Genomic DNA, 21864 nt, shown 5'->3' with positions numbered 1-21864 from the left:
GTTGTCTTTATTGATGTCAATGAAACCCAAAAATCTTTCCTGTATTTTTGCTATCACGATCAACATACCTTGCAGCTAAACTCAGTTGGACAATGTGCACTGTGTCTGTAGTCTCATCGAAGATTATGCTAAAATAACAGGAATCTTTGGTTTCCTCCAGTAGTCTCGATAATCACTTTTCCACAGCATGAAATAAGTGTGTTTCCCATTGTTTTACGTAAGTGGGATTTGCTTTAGTGGTCTCAAGGTCATGTTTTAGTTGAGTCTCCATCGTCAATTCTAAATTTTAGAAGAGCTCTTAAGTTCCCAGTATTACTATATCTTCACAATCATTATCGTTTTGTGATAGACTCCCATCATCTCCATCCCCCGTAGGGGAGTACTTTGCTTTCCATGAAATATGATTGTTTTTACTATAGGTAAAAGATGGTCTCTGTTTTCCATAATGATTTCCATTCTCTGTCTTGACAATTTATTTATGACATCAAGTTTGAATTCCTCATGTTGCCAAAAATAATTTTGCATCTGTTAACACTTCAACATTGTACTAGAGCTGAGAGTGAGTCTCGAGATTACTATCTATACCAGAAAGTTTGGCAAACTTTGTTAGTGGTTCAGTCACAACTGTCTTGGTGAAAATCGATTTATTTCCTCCAACCATTTTATTATTCACAAAAATTGAACAGTTAATGCTAAGAAGTCCCTATTTAAGTTGTGAGAACACCAGCCGTGGATACTGTTCAAAATGATGATAGTGCTTTGTCTACGTTCCACCCACCCTCTACTGTTGTGCTCAGAAGTAGGAATGACATAACCTTTTCCATTTTTCCTTGGAGCTGTGAGGAGCTTGTGTTTTGTATCATCACTAATATTTCCTGATGCTAATACACTACTGGCCATTAAAATTGCTATACCAAGAAGAAATACAGATGATGAAGAGGTATTCATTGGACAGATATATTATACTAGAACTGACATGTGATTACATTTACACGCAATTTGGGTTCATACATCCTGAGAAATCAGTACCCAAAACAACCACCTCTGGCCGTAATAATGGCCTTGATATGCCTGGGCATTGAGTCAAACAGAGCTTGGATGGCATGTTCAGGCACAGCTGCTCCTGCAGCTTCAACACGATACTGCAGTTCATCAAGAGTAGTGACTGGCGTATTGTGACGAGCCAGTTGCTCGCCCACCATTTACCAGACATTTTCAATTGGTGAGAGATCTGGAGAATGTGCTGGCCAGGGCAGTAGTTGAACATTTTCTGTATCCAGAGAGGCCCAAATGGGACCTGCAACATGCAGTCGTGCATTATCCTGCTGAAATGTAGAGTTTCGCAGGGATCGAATGAAGGGTACAGCCATGGGTCGTAACACATCTGAAATGTAACATCCCTGTTCAAAGTGCCGTCAATGCGAACAAGAGGTGACAGAAGTGTAACCAGTGGCACCCCATACCATCACACTAGGTGACACACTAGTATGCTGATGACGGATACATGCTTCCAATGTGCGTTCACTGCGATGTCGCCAAACACAGATGCGACCATCATGATGCTGTAAACAGAACGTGGATTTATCCGAAAAAATTTAGTTTTGCCATTCATGCACCCAGGTTCGTCGTTGGGTACACCATCGCAGGTGCTCCTATTTGTGATGCAGCGTCAAGTGTAACTGCAGCCATGGTCTCAGAGCTGACAGTCCATGCTGCTGCAAACGTCATCAAACTGTTCGTGCAGATGGTTGTTGTCTTGCAAACATCCCGATCTGTTGACTCAGGGATCGAGACGTGGCTGCACGATCCGTTACAGCCATGCAGATAAGATGCCTGTTATCTTCACTGCTAGTGATACAGGGCCATTAGGATCCAGTACGGTATTCTGTATTACCCTCCTGAACCCACTCATTTCATATTCTGCTAAGTCATTGGATCTTGACCAACGCGAGCAGCAATGTCGCGATACGATAAACAGCAATCGTGATTGGCTACAATCCGACCTTTGTCAAAGTCAGAAACGTGATGGTACGAATTTCTCCTCTGTACACAACGCATCACAACAATGTTTCACCAGGTAACGCCAGTAAACACTGTTTGTGTATGAGAAATCGGTTGGAAACTTTCCTCATGTCAGCACATTGTAGGTGTCGCCACCGGCGCCAACCTTGTGTGAATGCTCTGAAAAACTAATCATTTGCATATGACAACATCTTCTTCCTGTCGGTTAAATTTCGCATCTGTAGCACATCATCTTCGTCGTGTAGCAATTTTAATGGCCAGTAGTGTATATCGAAATTGTTGCCAGTAATCTTGGGACCAAACGAATCTGTTGATGCACTTTATTGTGGAACTTTCGATGAAGTGCTGGGCTCTGCCTTTACATCTGGTGGCATTCTTGCAGCTGAATGGTGACCAGAATCATCAGATGTTTCTACTTTTTTCCTTATTACATAACTCTCCATTTTATTATAGTATTACGATGTAGGTAAATCAGATGCCAATTATTCTTGAATAAACACTTCATTCACACTGAAAAATACAACACTGGTACACTTAGCAGTAAAACACACTGAGCCATGCTCCCCATATTCCTAATATCACTAAGCACAGTACTGGCTAAAGTCTGTGGTAATATCTGATAATGCAGTTGTTAACTTTTTATCACTTCCAAGCTATCGCGGAGATTGTAGCTTTCAAACTGATTACCTGTCAGCGACTCTGCTTCCCTGATGTATGTGGCTCAGTTGTCAGAACATTCGCTCCAGAATATCAAATGTACTCTGCCATTTGTAAGTCACAGAGGTGATGTTTCCCCCCCGAGCCAGGTTTTAAACAGATGATGGCAGTGGCAGTTACAGCAGGGTTAAGATGAACGACAAAATTAGTAAATTGAGGGCAAGGCTCTCGCATTCCCACAAGAAAGCAAAAGCTAAATAGAGATGGAGAAAAGCTTACAATATTGGTTTCCACACAGAAAGACACAGTAAAAGAAAATTATTAACCCAAATATATTTATGCACCTGCTAATACTGATACTTCAGAAGTTCTGTATTTGTTCCGCACACATTATACCACTCAATTAGCTTTTTATAGCAAATGCCACGAGAATCTTTGAGTTCAGTGGCCCAAAAAATAAATTTGTTAAGCCACTGCTTTTGTAGGGATAAACTTGATACTGGATATTGTGGATGCAGGTAGGAGGTTTCAGAAAAATCATGAAAGAACAAATGTAGATGTAAAAAGAGGGAAATGGCTGTAAAATTAACTTTGGTGGCGCGCATTGATGTTCAGTGTCAGCTGTAATTGTACCGAGAGTTTGACTGCATCATTACACCATTTGACTAGGAAAACTGGTGGAGAGTAAACCAGCTGTGAATTTGTAGTCTAGTGCACATAAACAAGTAGTCATAGCTTTTTACATAGTCATTCCTTATTCCTGTTCATTATAGTGAAAAATTTGCTTTTAGTTTTGGGTTACTAGGACAATGACCATGGGTGTCCGGATGCCATATACATGAGTTGTTTTTGTGACTTCTGAAGGATAGTTAGTGGTGCAAGCAAAACGATTATATTTATTTTTGTGTAGATGTAGGACAAATTCACAATTACATTCAAATGTAAAATAATTAAATTTGTAAGTTACATAGCATCCATAATTCATTACATAATGGCTGTGACAGTGACACTGGAGTGAAGCAGAAAGTCCTCATGATATCTTACATGTTTTATATTTTGTACAATAATGATAGGGCATTGTTTTTCAGAATGAAGGAACTTTTATAATAAGGAAAACTAGTAGACCTCTTGGCTTCACCTGGGTATGCATTTACTCCAGTTCTGACCACCTTGACCTCCATTATATTTCACTCCATTCTCTGTACATGTCCTTCCCCTCTCCACAGGGGCCTTTTAGAGTGATTCATTAGCTGAGAAGGTCAATGTGATGGTATACTGATGCTGTGTGAAATTGTAGGTCACTCTGGTGCTTCAAGTGTCTGGAATTTGGGCATGTCTTTGCATTGCAGCACTAACCCCATCTCTAGAGATTGTGGATGAGTATCGTTTGCAAATGCTGTGTTTGCATCTCTCCCCTTCTTTGTCCACTGAGGAAAACACCACACTCCTTATCCACCAGATTACACTGTTTTCTAGAAAGTGAAGAAGATAAAAGACTCGGGACAAACCTACTGGCAAAGAGGCCAAACAGAACTGGAAGCCTTGTTCCTCCCTCATCATCACTACCCTGGGTGTGTGCCCAGATCGGCTGACATCATTGCTGACTGTAGTGCTTTTGCCTTTCATGTCAGCCCTGACACCTCGCCACATGGAGACATCAACAAGGCAGTCCAGAATATAATTACAGCCATTCATTTGGCAGCTGATTTAGCAATCCTCTGTTTCTTGGACCTGCTCTGACAGAAGAGAGTACATTGGTGGTCATCAGAAATTGTAGAGGCCATTAGTGATAATAGGTGGGCTCTCCAGCACTATAAGTGGCACCAATCAATGGAGTATGTTATTTACTTCAAGTGGCTTCATTCCTGGGTCTGCCACCTGATGAAATGATGTAAACAAGAATGCTGGGAGCAGCCTGTTTCAACCATCAGACAATAAACCTCTCCTTCGCATGTTTGACCTAAGATATGTTTCTATATATACCAGACACTAGTAGGTGTATCTGCTATTGCCTTGAAATTCCACTGTCTTCACTGACCCAGACACCATTGCCAACATTTTTCTCTGCATATGCTAGAGTCTCAGCATCTGAGATTTATCAACATGTTTTTCATGTTCTTAAGCAAGGGGTGGAGTAAAAGAAATTATCTTTTACTACGTGCCACCTGGAGCTGTATAAAGCTCAATTAATTGAGTGGGAATTCATAAATGCCCTTGCCCTCTACCCTGGTACAGCCCCAGGGCCCGGTCACATCGACAACCAAGTGATCAAGCACCTATCAGTGGATTGTCACCATTATACCCTCGCCATCTGTAACTGGATCTGGACCAAGAGCTAGTTCCAATCACAATAATTAGAAAGCATCATTATCACAGTGCTGAAACTGGGTAAGCACCTTTAGAGATAAGCAGTTATCGCCCATTAAGTTTCACCAATGTTCTCTGTATATTGCTTGAGTGCACAGTGAGCTGACAGCTGTGTGGCTCCTTCAGTCTTGTGGTCTTCTGGCTGCGTCACAGTGTGGTTTTTGGCAAAGCTGCTTCACTACTAATAATGTGGTTTGCCTGCAGTCTGCCAGCCGGTCTGCTTTTGCCCAGTGTCAATGCGTTGTAACAGTCTTAAACGACCTGCAAAAGCTCTGACACCAGCAGGTGACACCATATCCTTGATACCTCATTTGAATAGGGTCTCTGGGATCCACTCCAAGTTTTTATGTAGAATTTCGTGTCTGTGTATGTTCTGGGTTCTAGTTGGTGCTTCCACAACACTCCCCATATCCAAGAGATTGGAGACCTGCAGGGTTCTGTACTGCATGTCCTGGTGCTTCTACAAGCCATCAATAGCGGCCTCCAGCTGTGAGGTCATCAGTATCACCCTCCCTGTATGCTGACTACTTCTGCCTCTTACTATTGCTCCTCTAGTGTGGGTGTCACTGACTGTAGACTACAAAAGAAATGAACATGGGCACTCATCCATGGCTTTCGGTTTTCAGCTGCCAAAACTCATGTCATGGTTTTTTGTCAACATCATATTGTTCATCTACAACCAGAACTTTATCTTGATTACAAACTACTCAGTGTGGCAGGAACTTACTGTTTTTAGGACTGGTCTCTGTTTCTTAGTTGACATGAATTCAGTCTTTTGCAGTGTAAGTGAAAGTGCTTGCTGCACCTCAGTACACTTGGTCGCCTGAGTGACACCAACAGAGGTGCAGAGTGCACTACCCTTCTGCAGCTTTACAAAGCCGTGATCAAACTGTGTCTTGGTTATGGGAGTCTGGCATATGGTTCGGCTTTGCCCTCAGCATTGTGGATACTGAATCAGATACACAACTGTGGGATTTGATTTGCAACAGGAGCCTTTTGTTCTAGTCCTATGGACAGATTACTCATGGAGGCTTTGGTCCAATCATTGTGTACCAGGTGCCAACAACAGCTTCTCAGTTGTGCTACCTATGTTTGCAACTCTAAGCATCCAAACTATTGTCCCCTCTTTCCAAATGTGGAAACCTGTCTCCCACAATGGTGGCCCAGATCAGGGATTATGATTGCAGTCCACACCCTGTCCCTCCCCTCTGAATTCCAGTTATTTCTTCCTCCATCTCTCCTCTGAGCCCACTCATGTACACCTCTGTGGGGAACCCCTTGGTCACAGCTTTGTCTTGACTCATGAGGTCCGAAAGACATGGTCCCTCCTGAGGCCCTCTGCCACCAATTTTTCTCCATTTATGGTACATCCCAGGCTTCAGCAGTAGTCTATACAGATTGCTTGATGGTTGCTGATCACATGGGCTTTGCTTACACTGTCACGGGTCATACTGAACTGCCTTCCTTGAGAGAAGCTTTAGTGTTGTTAGCCATCTCTCGTGCTCTTGTTGAGCATATCCTTCCCTCCAGTAGTGGGTCCTTCATCTGCTGCAACCTCTTTGACCAGTTTAGAAGCTCTCACCCAGTATTACCCTCAGCATCCCATGGTTATTGCTAATCAGTATTCCCAGTATGCTCTTGAGGAAGGTGGATGCTCAATGACGATTGTTTGGTCTATGGGTCATGTTGGGGTCCCTGGGAATGAACATTGCTGGTAGCTAGGCCAATCTGGCTACCAGTAAACCAGCTCTGGTGATGAGTATTCTGGAAACAGACCTCTGATTGGTATTACACCATCAAGTTTTAGGAACCTGAAATATGGAAAGGAGCACTCTAACTTCAAACTACCAGTGATAAAGAAGACTACGGATCCTTGTAGGTCCTTCCATGCAGGCCTCTCAGAAGTATTCTACTGTCCTTTGCCAGCTCCACATCATCCGTACCTGACTGACTTGTGGTCATCTTTCCAATGGGAGGACACACCGCACTGTCGTCATTCCCATTCAACAGTAGTCCACGTTTTGCTGTACTCTCCATCGTTGCTGTTGAGGCCCATCGACGGGTTGGCAGAACACTCTATTGCCTCCTCTGCACAGACCAGGCTGTGGCTGTCTGGGATTGGTGGTCCAGCCCGGTTCTGGGATTGGTGGTCCAGCCCGGTTCTCACCCTACCCTACCTGCTCTTTTACACTTCTTCCCTCCTGTCACATAGTGTTAGACAAATTAATCTTTCGTCTCTGTACTTCTCTGGCCCTGTCTGTATTGCTAGTATTTTGTAGGCTGTTCATGAGTAGAGTACCTCTGGTAAGTGGCAGGCACTGGGGATGTATGTCCTCTCATTGCATTCTGCCCTCTGCTGCTTCTGGCTGCTCCCTAAATGAGGCACCTTGCCTTTCTCCCATCCTCTGTGTTCATTTTTTCCTTTTGTCCCTTATATGTCTCATAGACATTGGGGTTTCCTTCCTCTGAATTGTGTGTGGTAGGGTCTCTCTTACCTACAGTTGTGTAGACCCGCCTGCCTGTTTGAGGAAGGACAGATGACCTAGTAGTTTGGTGCCTTTAATCATTCAATCAGCCAACCACCTCTGTCCATCTGCTACCCCTCTCTGTCCATCTGTTTCTGCCACCTCTCTCTCTGTCTGTTGTTCTTCCATTCCTCTCTCCACATCATCCTGCCCACCTCCATAGGAGGTTGCTGGTTCTTACCTTCTCAGTATTTTAGTCTAGATAGTAAGTAATACGTGTATCTGGCTTGGTTGTAGTCAAACCAGTGGTTTAGGAGGTGATGTAAAACGCATCCACTTCTGTAGTATGTATGGTTACTGTGTATGCTGGTAGCTGCTTGGTATGTAAGAAATCATTTTGATCAATATTTCGGAGTCAATCGCTTATTGTTGTGCCTGTCTTCAAGCATAAACAAAGCTTTGATTCCAAATATTTAAATTGTGGCACCACATTTTCTTGCTGCCTACTTCTAATTGTTGAATATATGTGATTATTAGTGTTATGGGCATGACAGTTTCTACACAAGATCTGTTCGAATGTTTCTCTCTCTCTTTCTCTCTCTCTTTCTCTCTCTCTTTCTCTCTCTCTTTCTCTCTCTCTTTCTCTCTCTCTTTCTCTCTCTCTTTCTCTCTCTCTTTCTCTCTCTCTTTCTCTCTCTCTTTCTCTCTCTCTTTCTCTCTCTCTTTCTCTCTCTCTTTCTCTCTCTCTTTCTCTCTTCCTCTTCCTCTCCCTGCTCCCCTACTCGTCTCCCTGCTCCCCTACTCGTCTCCCTGCTCCCCTACTCGTCTCCCTGCTCCCCTACTCGTCTCCCTGCTCCCCTACTCGTCTCCCTGCTCCCCTACTCGTCTCCCTGCTCCCCTACTCGTCTCCCTGCTCCCCTACTCGTCTCCCTGCTCCCCTACTCGTCTCCCTGCTCCCCTGCCTCCTCCTCCTCCTCCCCCCCCTCCTCTTCCTCCTCCTCCCCCCCGAGAGAGCCATTTGGAACAAGACACAGAAGCCTTGATCACGTAACTTTTTTGCTTTTTCAGTTTCTTGAAGACCCATTAAAAACTGAAGGACCTAGTGTTTCAGTAAAGCAAGATCCTGAAGTGAAACAACATGCTGATGGATCAGAGCATAATGTAAGTTTTCACACAAGCACTTTATTGTGTAGGAAGTGTAGTAAGAATGCCATGACAGAAATATGGGCATTCAAGCTAAATTATTGATGGTGTGCAATTGTAACCTATGATACCAGCTATTTTCAAGAATTTTTGTGGTCTTCCAGTTGACTCTAGTTAGATGTGTTATTTCATGTTTATCACCAATAGTATTTTAACAGAACTTGTAACAAGCATATTTCTGTGAACCATTACCCTTGTATTAATTTTTTATTATGATGGTATGTAATGAATGCATTAAGTACATGTTTGGTATCAACGGAGCAAGAAAGTCTTCCTCTTGGAAGAAACTTAATCTCATATGTCTCTGTCACAGTGCTGTAACAGAAGATCTGGAACTATATGTGTTGGGGTATAGTTTAGAGTTCCCAGTCGCTATTTACTGTAATATTTACATTACTGAAATCCTGCAGTGGCTGTATGTAATTCCTTCTGATTTCCCTCCAGTACACATGACATAAATGTGAATGGTTTCCCAAAGAGCAGGCACTGAAAATATATGGTGAAGAGCAAGAAGCTGTGTCAATAGCATTAAATTTTGTTAATTTTGATGATAATGTAGAGAATGCAATAATCATTTGATTAAACACTGAAAAGCCCTCTTATTTATTGGTTTACAGCTGGAAGATTATTGGGGTTTCTCTATTATCAGAGTTTAATTTTGAAATGTTGCCACACACCCATATATCAAGTTTGCATATGGGAGTATGACCTCCTGATAGAGCAGGCCGTAGTGCCACTGAAATCAGAATGGATTATGTGATAGGAATAGAAAGTGAAAGTATGCCAAATAAATACTACACAATGGCTGATAGCAAAATCAGAGACATTAGAACTGATTTGGATGAATTGTGACACTCAATCTTCCCAGTTGATTAGAATCTCTGCAGAGTTGGATGATATTCATAAGAAAGGAATATTGAGAACTGTGTCAGAACTTAGCAACTAGTTATAATTCAGCATTTTTTCTTTTTTTTTCATGCAGTCTGTTAAAGATCCATATGGAATAGCTTGGTCCACTGATTTTATCAAGGAGGATCCTGAATTGAATTTGGAAATTGTCCCTGAGGATATTGTAAGTATTCACATCTCTAATGTATTGCATGTAGTCAGGTAATGAGTCTTTTGCTAAGAGTAAAGGATGTATTACAGTGGAATTAGCACAGATTGTCAGTTTTCTGAAACTTTTTGCTGTTCGTAATTGTAGAGTATTCTTTTACTCCTGAACTTGACTTTCATATCATCTGTTATGTGCTGACTGTTGTAAACAGAAGTGGAAGGGGACTGGTTGCTGGTATAATCCTGTTTTCTGTAGCCCTTGTTGATATCAACTATATTGTATAATGGCTGTGTGTGATGGATACAGTAAATTCACATTTAGATGAAGTGTAAGTTCTAATAGTGTGGGTCATTTGAGAAATATTCCTCCTTTCAATAACCTCTGATAAATACAATTCAAAAGAACATTGGCTGTTCTTATCTTTTGTTGAATCATAGTTATTCGTGAGTTTGTCCTAAAATTTTTGGTTTTGAAAAAGAGAGAGAATTTGTGTGTTGCAGATCAGCCCTGATACTTTGGCCACAACCTGTACATATTGTGGCAGCTCCTGTGGTACTTGTTGTATTAGTTATAAATTTTTTAGTTATAGAAAACCTGTGTATGGCTTTTGGTTAATGATTGTACAGAGATGAAGCCATGTATGACCTCACAATTAGTCCTGGCAAATCTAAAGAGGAAAGATTATTTGCTTAGATATGCTTTATGACCTTGCTAAGGGAAAGATGCTCACATTGATAAACATGTCACAGAAATAAAATTAGAGAAAGACTATACAAGGTTACAGGTCAAGGAACCAAACTATCATGCTAGTGACAGCTCACAGTATGTAAAGGAGTGTAGCTGATTTGCAGCTACCAGACCAAGACTTAAGGTCACAGACTCATATTATGCCATTTTGAACAAATTAAAGGGATGCATTGGCATCAAAAGTAGACAGGACAGTAAGTGGAACACAAATAGTGTTGTTCCACAAGAAGGGTTTTACAGAAATAACACCACGCATAGTAGTCAGGGATGTGCAAATCAGAAGATGGGCCAAAACAATGAACTGTAGGGTGTCCTAAGGCATAGCTGTAGTTGTCAAAGTGGGTGGCTTGTAGTTGGTGACCAGTAACCATGAAAATAGAAAAGGCAGTACTGGCCTCCATATGCAACCCAAGAGATCATAGGTCGTACAGGATGCCTCCATAGCACCCGGGCAGAGGTGCAGAGATAATGCCCTCTGTATGGACTGCTGCTCTCAGTGCAAGTGTGGAGAACAGTGTGTTGCTGGTTGTGTGGCCTGGAAAACCAGGTCATGTGGTTGGCACTGAAACCACTGATGTGTACCCCACTTGTTACTTTGAAAATACGTATGAAATAGTGGTAGTCACCTGAGCAAATCTATGAATAGGATGTGTTACCATAACAGTGATCATGTGTAGCACATGCAGTTGTGCAGTGAACATCCTAGCTCTGTCATCTGGAGTGACATGCAGTCTAGGGCTTAATCATGATCCAGAAAAATAGGGCTGATCATTTTGATACTGGCACGTGGCCAGCAAGACAATGTATAAATTGCAGAATTGGGAATTTTATTAGGTAATTGCATGGGAAGCTAGATTAAGCTTTGTTACTGTACTCCTAAGTATATGATTTACAATGCACGCTGTGAATCTTTTCTGAAAACCTGTATGTACTAGTTTCTACATCAGATATGTTTGTCAGGCTTAATTCTGATGTGCATACATTGCATATTATCATTTCCCTGTGTTTAATGATTTTTGTGATTGTAATTGCTGTCATATGTGAAGATACCATTAGCCTGAAAAATAATAGTAAGAGACACATCACCTAGTGAATGAAGTCATGAGATTAGATGTTGGGATCAAGAAGTTGCATTGATTTTTATCACTTGCTTGGTGTTGAATGGTAATTATCAGTTGTTTTTTAAATTTATATGAAGGTTTGGTGATCTTGCAGACCAATGTATGAGGTGCTACTAATTGAAAGCCCATATTCTGCATTAATGTTCCAACAGCTAAATGTCATGAGCTAATGTGGCAGTACTTAAAAAATTGAATGTGGAGGTTGTCTTGTAATGACACAGTTTTAGAAATTTAAGACATAGCCTCAGAACTATTGTATTTTTTGAAATGCTGGTTGTGTCTGTGCCATCCACTTGTTGCATGATACAGTTGAGGAACTAGACTGCTGATGGCTTATTTTTCTCATGTAGAATAATTTGTCCAGCTACAGTGAAGATGAAGAAAATAGAGATTCGGAGATGTGATTGAGATGGGGAGAATCATCTATTTCAACCGTCAAGTATTGTAAGGGAAAGTGGGTGGCCGAAATGTGGGTGGGAGCAAGTGTCCTGGGAAATAACCCAGAAGGACTATGCAGTGATCAGTTGGAGAAAACATTGAGTATCAAATTGTTGTATGTTCAGATAACTAGGAGAATTAGCCAGTTCCATTACAACAAAGGTAATTTCTGAATAAGGTAGTATACAATGGAATGATATTGCAAAGAAATAGTGAGCTATGGAGTGAAATGAGAGCGCACACAATGTTCTGCAGAGTCATTTGTATGAGTGTATATGGAATGAATATGTAATGAAGCATATGTATATTTTTCATTATTTCATTCAGTGAGTTGGGTCGCTTAATATTCTGTGTGTAGATTATTAGGGTGTATTATTTTTTTTCTGTTTTCATTGGTTGTAGAGTGGATGAACAGGTATATTTAGTTTCTAGAAGATATTGTGTATCTAAAACAAAGTTCAGTACTATGTTATTAGCCACTCTTGTGCTCATCAGAATATTTTGACTCGGAGATGCAAGTTCCACTTAACTTTGGTCTTTGTGTTGAATGGGTTTAGACTTCGGCAATAGGTAGACAGCTGATAAAATTTCTGTGTAAAGGTGTATTAATTGTTTGTTCAAGAAGCAATCCAGAGACAAGCTGCTAGATTTGTTACTGGTAGATTCAAACAAAACACAAGTGTTGTGGAGATTTTTCAGGAACTCAAATTGGAATCCCTGGTGGGAAGGTGATGTTCTTTCAAGGAATGCTATTGAGAAAATTTAGAGAACTGTCATTTGAAGCTGACTGCCAAACTATTCTGTTGTTTCCAATATACATTGCACATAAGGACTATGGAGATAAAATTTGAGAAATCAGGGCTGATATGGAAGCACATATACAGTCTTTTTCCCTAGTTGTATTTGCGAGTGGAATGGGAAAGAAAATGACCAGCAGGGTTATGGGGTACTATTTGCCATGCACCATTAGGTGGATAGCAGAGTATTAATGTATGTGGAGATACTACATAAAATAAGTATCTGACTAAAGTAGTAGGAGGAACAGTGATATTTTTCATAGTAGTAAATGTGCATCTTCATACATACAAACTAATCTATTAGTAATTCCCATAACTAGCAGTGTTAGATTAGCATTAGTCACACTTCAGAGGTAAATTCCTGTGGGAGAAGGCTACATCGGATTTGGTGGGTAGCCACCTAGGTGTCAATGAGTCGGAGCATTGGCAAACACCCATTCTTATGCCAGTTCATAAGAACAGGATCAAACAAGATCAGATCAACGACATTGCAACTCATAATATTAATTCTCTACTTGAAATAGGAAAACTAAAGATTTGATGGATGACTTAGAGAAGCAGAAAATTTTAGAAACAGGGCTCCAGGAAATAAGAAATACTACAGAAGAACCATTCAAATCACAAGGCTACAGAATTTACAATGGTAAACCTGGAATGAGGGTTATGAAAGAATGTCCCCAATTAGGAACTGGGTTTATAGTCAATTGAAAACAATAGATTTGATTATTGATTTTCAAGCCACCTCCCCTAGAATTGCAACTTTGGGTTTAAAAATATATAACAAAATTTATATCATCATTAATGCCCATACCCCTACTAATGAAAATTTTCTAACGAAGACAAGGAACAAAGTGGAAAAGTTTTGGGATCTCCTTGACCAAGCAATAAACCATGTAAATATTAACATTGTTAAGATCCTGTTAGGGGACTTCAATGCTCAACTAAGAAGAGAAAAGAAATACTGGGATATTATGGGGAAATAGGCTCCACATAAATAAAAATGGTCAAAGACTTCCTGAAACCTGTAGGGAACACAAATTGATCTCAAAGTACACATACTTCAAAAGGAGGCCAAACAAATGTAAAACTTGGAAACATCCTGATTGGGGAAAAGGAGAATGGCAGCTGGATCATGTATTTATGGACAAATTCTTCCACGGAGATACCTATAATGTTAAAATTCTCAGGCAACAAGCAGAAAATTTAGCCCCATTGGACGCACCTAATAGACATGTCTGGTGGATCTCAGAATATGACAAAATTCATAATGGAAGACATTGTGCATGGTTAAAATTTCAAACACACAAAACAGAAGAAGATGCAACCAACTTCAAAAATATCAAGCAAAAGTTCACACAAATTATCAGGCAAACCAAGAGACAATCACAGAAAGATCTAATCAACTCAATAGACGAAATTACCATAAAACCAATTTCAGAGACTTTTACAAAATGTTTGGAAGAAAATTACGAAAATTTACCCCTGCCACATTAATGCTGAAAAGGGAAGATCGAAAAAAGCCACATAATGACAAGGTAAATGCTGAAATCATGGCAAAACATTTAGTAAATTTTTAAATTGTGAAAAACCCCAGGAACTTGTAGCAATTAATACACACACACAGACAGACAGACAGACAGACAGACACACACACACACACACACACACACACACACACACACACAAGACTCCACCTGATCTCATAAATCCTCCAACAATTCAGGAGGGGGAAACAGCACTCAGAGATGAAAAATTATAAGGTGTGCAGAGAAGACCATGTTTTTGGTGGATATGTGGACATATGCCAGTGATATAATTCAAACATCCTTACACATAGCCCGAACAAAAATCTGGATAACAGAAAAGTTTCCCAAACATTGGACCACAGTCATAATCCACCCATTCCACAAAAAAAGGAGATAAAAGAAACCCAGGTAATTAGAGGTATCTCTCTTAGACTGCACATAGATTTTCTCCACAATCCTATACAAGAGGATCAAACAGCAAATAGAGGACGAATTAGGTGAATACCAAGGAGGCTTCAGACATTGTAGAAACTGTGCAGAACAGATCATCACTTTAAAATTAGCCATATCATATTACAAGAAACAAAATGAACCTCTTGTAATACCTCCGTGGACTTTAAAAAAAAGCGCATGACTGTATCCATAGACTTTCAATGTTAAAGATCTTAAGAAATTTTGGGCTCCATGCAAAATTAATCAAATTGATAGAACTCACCTTAACCAACACTGTTTCATATGTCAAGTTTAGGGAGGAACTCTGGGCCATTCGTCATAAAAGCAGGTTTAAGACAAGGAGATTGTTGGGCACTCTTGCTGTTGATCTGTGCTTTAGAATACATGATGATGAAATGGTACAAGATTAACCCAAAGAACATCCAAATTGGAAGATCCAAAAACAACACAACTTTAAATTGTCTAGGATTTGCTGGTGACCTTGCTTTCTTGTCCAACAGTATTCAGGAAACCAAACAAGTTATCTCACTACAGGAACTAGCGCAGAAAATTGGTCTTGAAACATCCTTTGAAAAACCAGTCATCATGTTAACTGACCCAACACTCATAAACAAAATTGGCATAGGAAACCAAGAAATCAAAATTGTAGATAAATTTGAATTACTGCGAGAAATCAGAACATATAAACTCTATGAAAAGCCAACATGGCATAACAGAATAAACAAATTGACTACAGCACAATATATCACCAAGAACACCTACAACAAAAAGATCCTGTCAATAGCAACAAAATTAAAACACTACAAAACAGTCACTCAACCAGAAAAAAACACACAAGTGAAACCATCTTCAAAACAACTAACACTGCAGAAATAGACAAAATACTCAAAATAGGGAGAAGAATCATCAGAACATGCATCAACTACTCATACCAGAAAGATACACTGGAGAGTAGCTACAAATGAGTCTTCAAGGAAATAGAACTGGTAATGAGTACAATTGGGAAGAAAAGATTTCATTTCTTGGACATGTAATCAGAACACCAGAAAACAGGATCATCAGCAGACTAACAGAAAAATTGTGGAATAGTAAGTGCAACATTAAGTGGATTATAGAAATAAAGGAAGATATGAATGAGCTACAGATTACATTTCGAGACCTAAGAAACAAAACTGACAAAATCAGGAAACTCACAAACAAACCAGACTGCAAATGAGAATCAACAGACAATAGGAATGGTGATTCCTGATGAAGACAGAAGAATGAGACCTGAGAGAATGAACAAGTACTGGGCTGGCAGGAAACTGAAAAATTCTTTGTAGAAAGTTTGCTGGAGTGGTCCAATGAAGGCCATAAAATGGAAATAATTTATTATTTCTTTCCTTTCTCAGACGTTATGTCTGGTTAAAAATGGAAAGTGACATGAACCTTGATCAAGTGTGACTTCCTTTTAACTGTATGGTATATGTTACATTGCATTTAGGAACTTCCAGGTTATTATTATTATTATTATTATTATTATTATTATTATCTTTGCTTTCTCAGACCTTAGGTCTGGTTCGGAATGAAAGTGACGTGGACCTTGATCAAGCGTCACTTCCTTTTAACTGTACAGTATATTTTACATTGCGTTTAGGAACTTTCGGGTAATTGAACATGTATCAATAATTACGGATTTCTGAAGTTGTATATATAAGTTTGGGTGTAGCTGTATTGCATTGATGTACTGGTGGATATTGCGTGGTATGACTCCTGTAGTTGAAAGTATAATTGGTATAATGTCAACTTTATCCTGATGCCACATGTCCTTGACTTCCTCAGCCAGTTGGATGTATTTTTCAATTTTTTTCTCCTGTTTTCTTCTGTATATTTGCTGTATTGGGTATGGATATTTCAATTAGTTGTGTTAATTTCTTCTTTTTATTGGTGAGTATGATGTCAGGTTTGTTATGTGGCGTTGTTTTATCTGTTATAATGGTTCTGTTCCAGTATAATTTGTATTCATCATTCTCCAGTACATTTTGTGGTGTATACTTGTATGTAGGAACGTGTTGTTTTAAAAGTTTATGTTGTAAGGCAAGCTGTTGATGTATTATTTTTGCGACGTTGTCATGTCTTCTGGGGCATTCTGTATTTGCTAGTATTGTACATCCGCTTGTGATGTGATCTACTGTTTCTATTTGTTGTTTGCAAAGTCTGCATTTATCTGTTGTGGTATTGGGATCTTTAATAATATGCTTGCTGTAATATCTGGTGTTTATTGTTTGATCCTGTATTGCAATCATGAATCCTTCTGTCTCACTGTATATATTGCCTCTTCTTAGCCATGTGTTGGATGCGTCTTGATCGATGTGTGGCTGTGTTAGATGATACGGGTGCTTGCCATGTAGTGTTTTCTTTTTCCAATTTACTTTCTTTGTATCTGTTGATGTTATGTGATCTAAAGGGTTGTAGAGGTGGTTATGAAATTGTAGTGGTGTAGCCGATGTATTTATGTGGGTGATTGCTTTGTGTATTTTGCTAGTTTCTGCTCGTTCTAGAAAGAATTTTCTTAAATTGTCTACCTGTCCATAATGTAGGTTTTTTATGTCGATAAATCCCCTTCCTCCTTCCTTTCTGCTTAATGTGAATCTTTCTGTTGCTGAATGTATGTGATGTACTCTATATTTGTGGCATTGTGATCGTGTAAGTGTATTCAGTGCTTCTAGGTCTGTGTTACTCCATTTCACTACTCCAAATGAGTAGGTCAATATTGGTATAGCATAGGTATTTATAGCTTTTGTCTTGTTTCTTGCTGTCAATTCTGTTTTCAGTATTTTTGTTAGTCTTTGTCTATATTTTTCTTTTAGCTCTTCCTTAATATTTCTATCATCTATTCCTATTTTTTTGTCTGTATCCTAGATATTTATAGGCATCTGTTTTTTCCATCGCTTCTATTGAGTTGCTGTGGTTATCCAATATGTAATCTTCTTGTTTAGTATGTTTTCCCTTGACTATGCTATTTTTCTTACATTTGTCTGTTCCAAAAGCCATATTTATATCATTGCTAAATACTTCTGTTATCTTTAGTAATTGGTTGAGTTGTTGATTTGTTGTTATTATTATTATTATTATTATTATTATTATTGCAACTCAAGACAAATTAAGGTTATCATATCTTACTGAAAGAAATTCTACCTGAATAAGCAATTCCTCAGGGTGTTTGAAATCATCAGATTTCACAAGGCTATAACTTTGTCATAAAGATACAGAATTGGGGTCAGTTTTGTACTGCTATAGATACCTGAGAAGCCTTTATTTACAAAGAAATGAAGATTTTTCCCATTGTGAACAATTTGTGTGCACGTACAACATCAAGATGCTTTTCACAGCTGTCTTTAGGATCAGATTCGTCATTTATTGATCACAAATATCAAAACTCTTGACACATTTAAGCATCCATGCAATAGACTCCATCCATGCATTTGTAATCATGTCAGTTCAGGAAACTCACTGCTGTTGCCATGTAGCATCATAGTTCAAAGTTGTTGGAAGAGGATGCACTTAGGTGGAGCCTTTCACAAACTCCCACCAATAAAAAAGGTAGCATACTGAGAGACAAAGCAAATTTCAAGGTCAGATCTGCAGCCCCTTATAGTTAATCAATCCCTCTGGCACCTTCTTGTTAAGAAGTGCTCTTTCGTGCAGGTTTCAACGCAATGGTACACCACCCATATGAAAAATTATGTTTTTGATCATTTTTTCATCTCTTCTGTTTTTGGCCCTTTTGTGTGTTTCCTAATATTTTCCACTCCCGTCGGTTTGTTACAGAATTCCCTATTCTTCAGATTCAGTTTAGTGTTAATCCCACTAAACTGTTAATCACATTACATATGTCTAATAATGAATCATGATTACTTACATGTGTTTAATAATGAATCATGATTACTTACATATGTTTAATAATAAATCATGATTACTGCCAACGAACTTCCTGTCCTGTATTGCACAGCACATTACCCTTATTATTGTTACAGCTACCAGTTAGTCTTATCCCTCGAGGACTCATTTTATACGTTTTAAAGCAGTCTGAAATGACTTGCTGCTGGAAGAAGTAGACAGTTGGTCATACACTAAATGAAACACACTGCATAAAACTCCTTTGTGTCTGCTTGGATTTCAAATTGAAATGGGGTCAACAAATAAGTAAACTTTTCAAATAGTGTTCCATAGTGACATGTAGGTGCAAGGTTCCCTAGGTGAATGAAGAAGTTTGTGCAAGGTGTTCACATCACATTCCTACTACAAGGTTGTATAGGATAAATCCTAATGCCCTATAAGATTATCATATAGGATAGGACTGAGTGAAAGCATGCTAGAAAGCATTCCTGCAAGTTGACACTCAGGAGGAACACTTATAATTGCAAGGCAGAGAGATATGAGCTTTTTAGTTAACTTGTTCTCATGCTGGTGCCTCGTTAATTTATTATCAGTCCAAATGCTTAAGAACTTCACTCATGGATTTGCATCCAGTGTCTCATTGATATGTCCTATCTATAAGTCATTTGGATTTGTTTGGAATTGCATGATGTTTGTTTTTGTAAGTATAAAGGTTGAATATTTGTTCTGTTGCCTGTAAACCAGCCGCAAGCATGTTCTATTATTCTCCTGGCTGTTTCTACTGTGAATGTTTTGTTTTTTGTTGCTAAGCTAAAATTAGTTCTTCTAAGTGTAATTCTTTTAACCCTAGTTTCCTCTAGTAAAGGGAGATCAAGGTTGTAATGTGATGCCAGTAAGTTTTCTCCACTTCTACTGCATATTTCAGTCATGCTGTAAAGTCAGCACAATATTTTACTAATTACATGGTTATGACCTTTACAAAAAGAGTTCTTGCTTCTGTGATTGATTTGACCATTCATCTGATTAAATTGATGGCTGGTCAAGTATACACTTCCTGACTGAGTGCCATAGATCTAATTTCAATTGTCATTTTTTCTCCCCAATGTTTTCAACTACTGATAAGAAATTGTTTTCACGGCATGTTCACTGTTGGTCTTGGAGTTCATATATTGTCATTTGGAGATACTGAGTGGAACTATAGTCACTAGAAAGTGGAGTGCCAAGTTGAGAAATAGGAGCACTGTTGACATACTCATCTGCTTGGGTTCTATAGAGGGGTAACAGCGGTGGAGGCAGCCAGAAACATTTGTGCCCTGTTTGTGTTTAATGCCATTGGACAGAGCTTTGCAAGAAAATGGTTTTTTTATTCTAATGAGACTTGTTTTGCTATTAGTGACTTACATTTGGGATTTGATTAAGATTATTTAAATGCATTAATTCACAGTGATCCATGTCATTGTACTTGAGAACTGGCAAATTCGATGAACTTGGATCATTTCATGAACTTCTGACATTTGCATGCAATGGGGAAGACTCAAAAATAGGGTGTATAGGTACCACATGCATTACACCAAAATAACAAAAATCGATGTCCATCTGTGCTTGATTGTCATCAGTTGGCTTGTGAACAACACTAACCTTTCCTGCCCTGTATCATTATGCTGATCAGAAATGGTGGCTTTGTGCTAAAATAAGGAAAAAAGAGAATGGTTGAGCCCAAAGAAAGCCGCAACAAAAAGCATCCATGAAAGATACTGTTGTTCATCCAGAGTGGTTTGCTGTGAATTGCTTCCTCAAGGTGTAACCACTGATTACTGCTGAAATTTGTCAACAACTGACGTGTTGCAGATGCAGTACATGAATGACTAGGAAGACACTACTCCAGGATAAAGCCCGCCCGAAATATGCTACACTGACAAAAACAGTACACATGAGTTGAATTTTAAAATCATTGCACCCCACGTTATTCACCTGATCTAGCATTCTCAGATTTTCTCCTTTTCTGCTCTCTATTGAACAACCTTCAAGAAACTTCCTTTCCAGATGAAAATGAGCACTGAACCTAGCTCAACAAGTTCTTTGCTTTAAAAACCATGTGACTTCTACAGTTACAGATACAAAAAGTCACCCCAGCATTGGGAGACTGCTGTAAATAGTGAAGGAGAACATTTCATTGATTATTAAGGTCTCTCTTATTTGTACCTGTAGTGTCTACTAACTATTAAACTTACTGTAAAACATTATGAACCATAAAACAGTCGAATACTTGCTGCAGGTGGATGCATATGCATAACTTTTTTTTACTGGTCAACTGTTACCTTTCATCTGTGTCTAACCAGTATGTATAATGTTCAAAATAATACTTGGTCTGTTGAGCCCAGTGTCCGGGTACAGATACGGCAAACACATTCTTTCCGAATGCAGTTAACTCAGTGCATGTGTGCTAGGTGTTCGATGATGAATATTATTGTCTTGAGTTGTCAAGTTTATGAAGAATTTAATACTTTCTCAAAATAATTCTGATCCCCAAGTGAAGTTGTGGATGAGTAAATGTCAGAAAATTTTTAATTTCTTGTCATAAAATGATGTGGCACTGTTGAGAGATGACTGTAATCTGTGCACCATTGATTCTTAGAACATTTTTAGTAGTAGTTTGTGGGTCAGCTGTGTTGTGACAGTCATCCAGCATAAAAGCTTATTATTCTTGTTTTCATGTGTTGGTGTGGACAATTTTAATGAACAACACAGTGTGTACATTGATGTATTTTGTAGGTTATCAAATTATGAGCATGCTTCTAAAAGTAATTTTGTATGAAGAAAATATAATGAAGAATTGACAGAACCTGTAAAGTAGTTGATAAATTTGTTTACATCATTGTAAAAATGACTGAACTACTAAATATCCACCAATTGATGTTGGAAATAATTTGAATTTTTTGTATGATCAGTAGGCCTGGTAGTTGCAGCAGATAGAGATACAATTATTTCTTAATGCAAAACAACAGTATACTTACTTATTAAAGGTCAGTTAAATCAAAAGTACAATTCAGCTGAGGATAGAGTGATTCCAAGTTTCCTCTTGGGCAATCGCATATATGCGAAATGAGTTTCTAAATTGTTATACTAACATTT

General features: G+C 39.0%; 1 protein-coding gene across 1 annotated transcript in view; it reads left to right on the top strand.

Annotated features, from left to right (window-relative positions):
• LOC126426724 (uncharacterized) overlaps positions 1-21864 on the top strand; it is a 92174-nt gene that overhangs the window by 29408 nt on the left and 40902 nt on the right. Inside the window, exons 3-4 of the mRNA XM_050088646.1 lie at positions 8580-8672; positions 9697-9786. Coding sequence (XP_049944603.1) covers positions 8580-8672; positions 9697-9786 — 183 coding nt within the window. The remainder of the gene's footprint in view (positions 1-8579; positions 8673-9696; positions 9787-21864) is intronic.

The sequence above is a fragment of the Schistocerca serialis genome, chromosome 11 (assembly GCF_023864345.2).
Source record: "Schistocerca serialis cubense isolate TAMUIC-IGC-003099 chromosome 11, iqSchSeri2.2, whole genome shotgun sequence".
NCBI classification, from domain to species: domain Eukaryota; kingdom Metazoa; phylum Arthropoda; class Insecta; order Orthoptera; family Acrididae; genus Schistocerca; species Schistocerca serialis.
The sequence above is the reverse complement of the archived record's forward strand: the minus strand, read 5'-3'. Positions and strand labels throughout refer to the sequence as shown.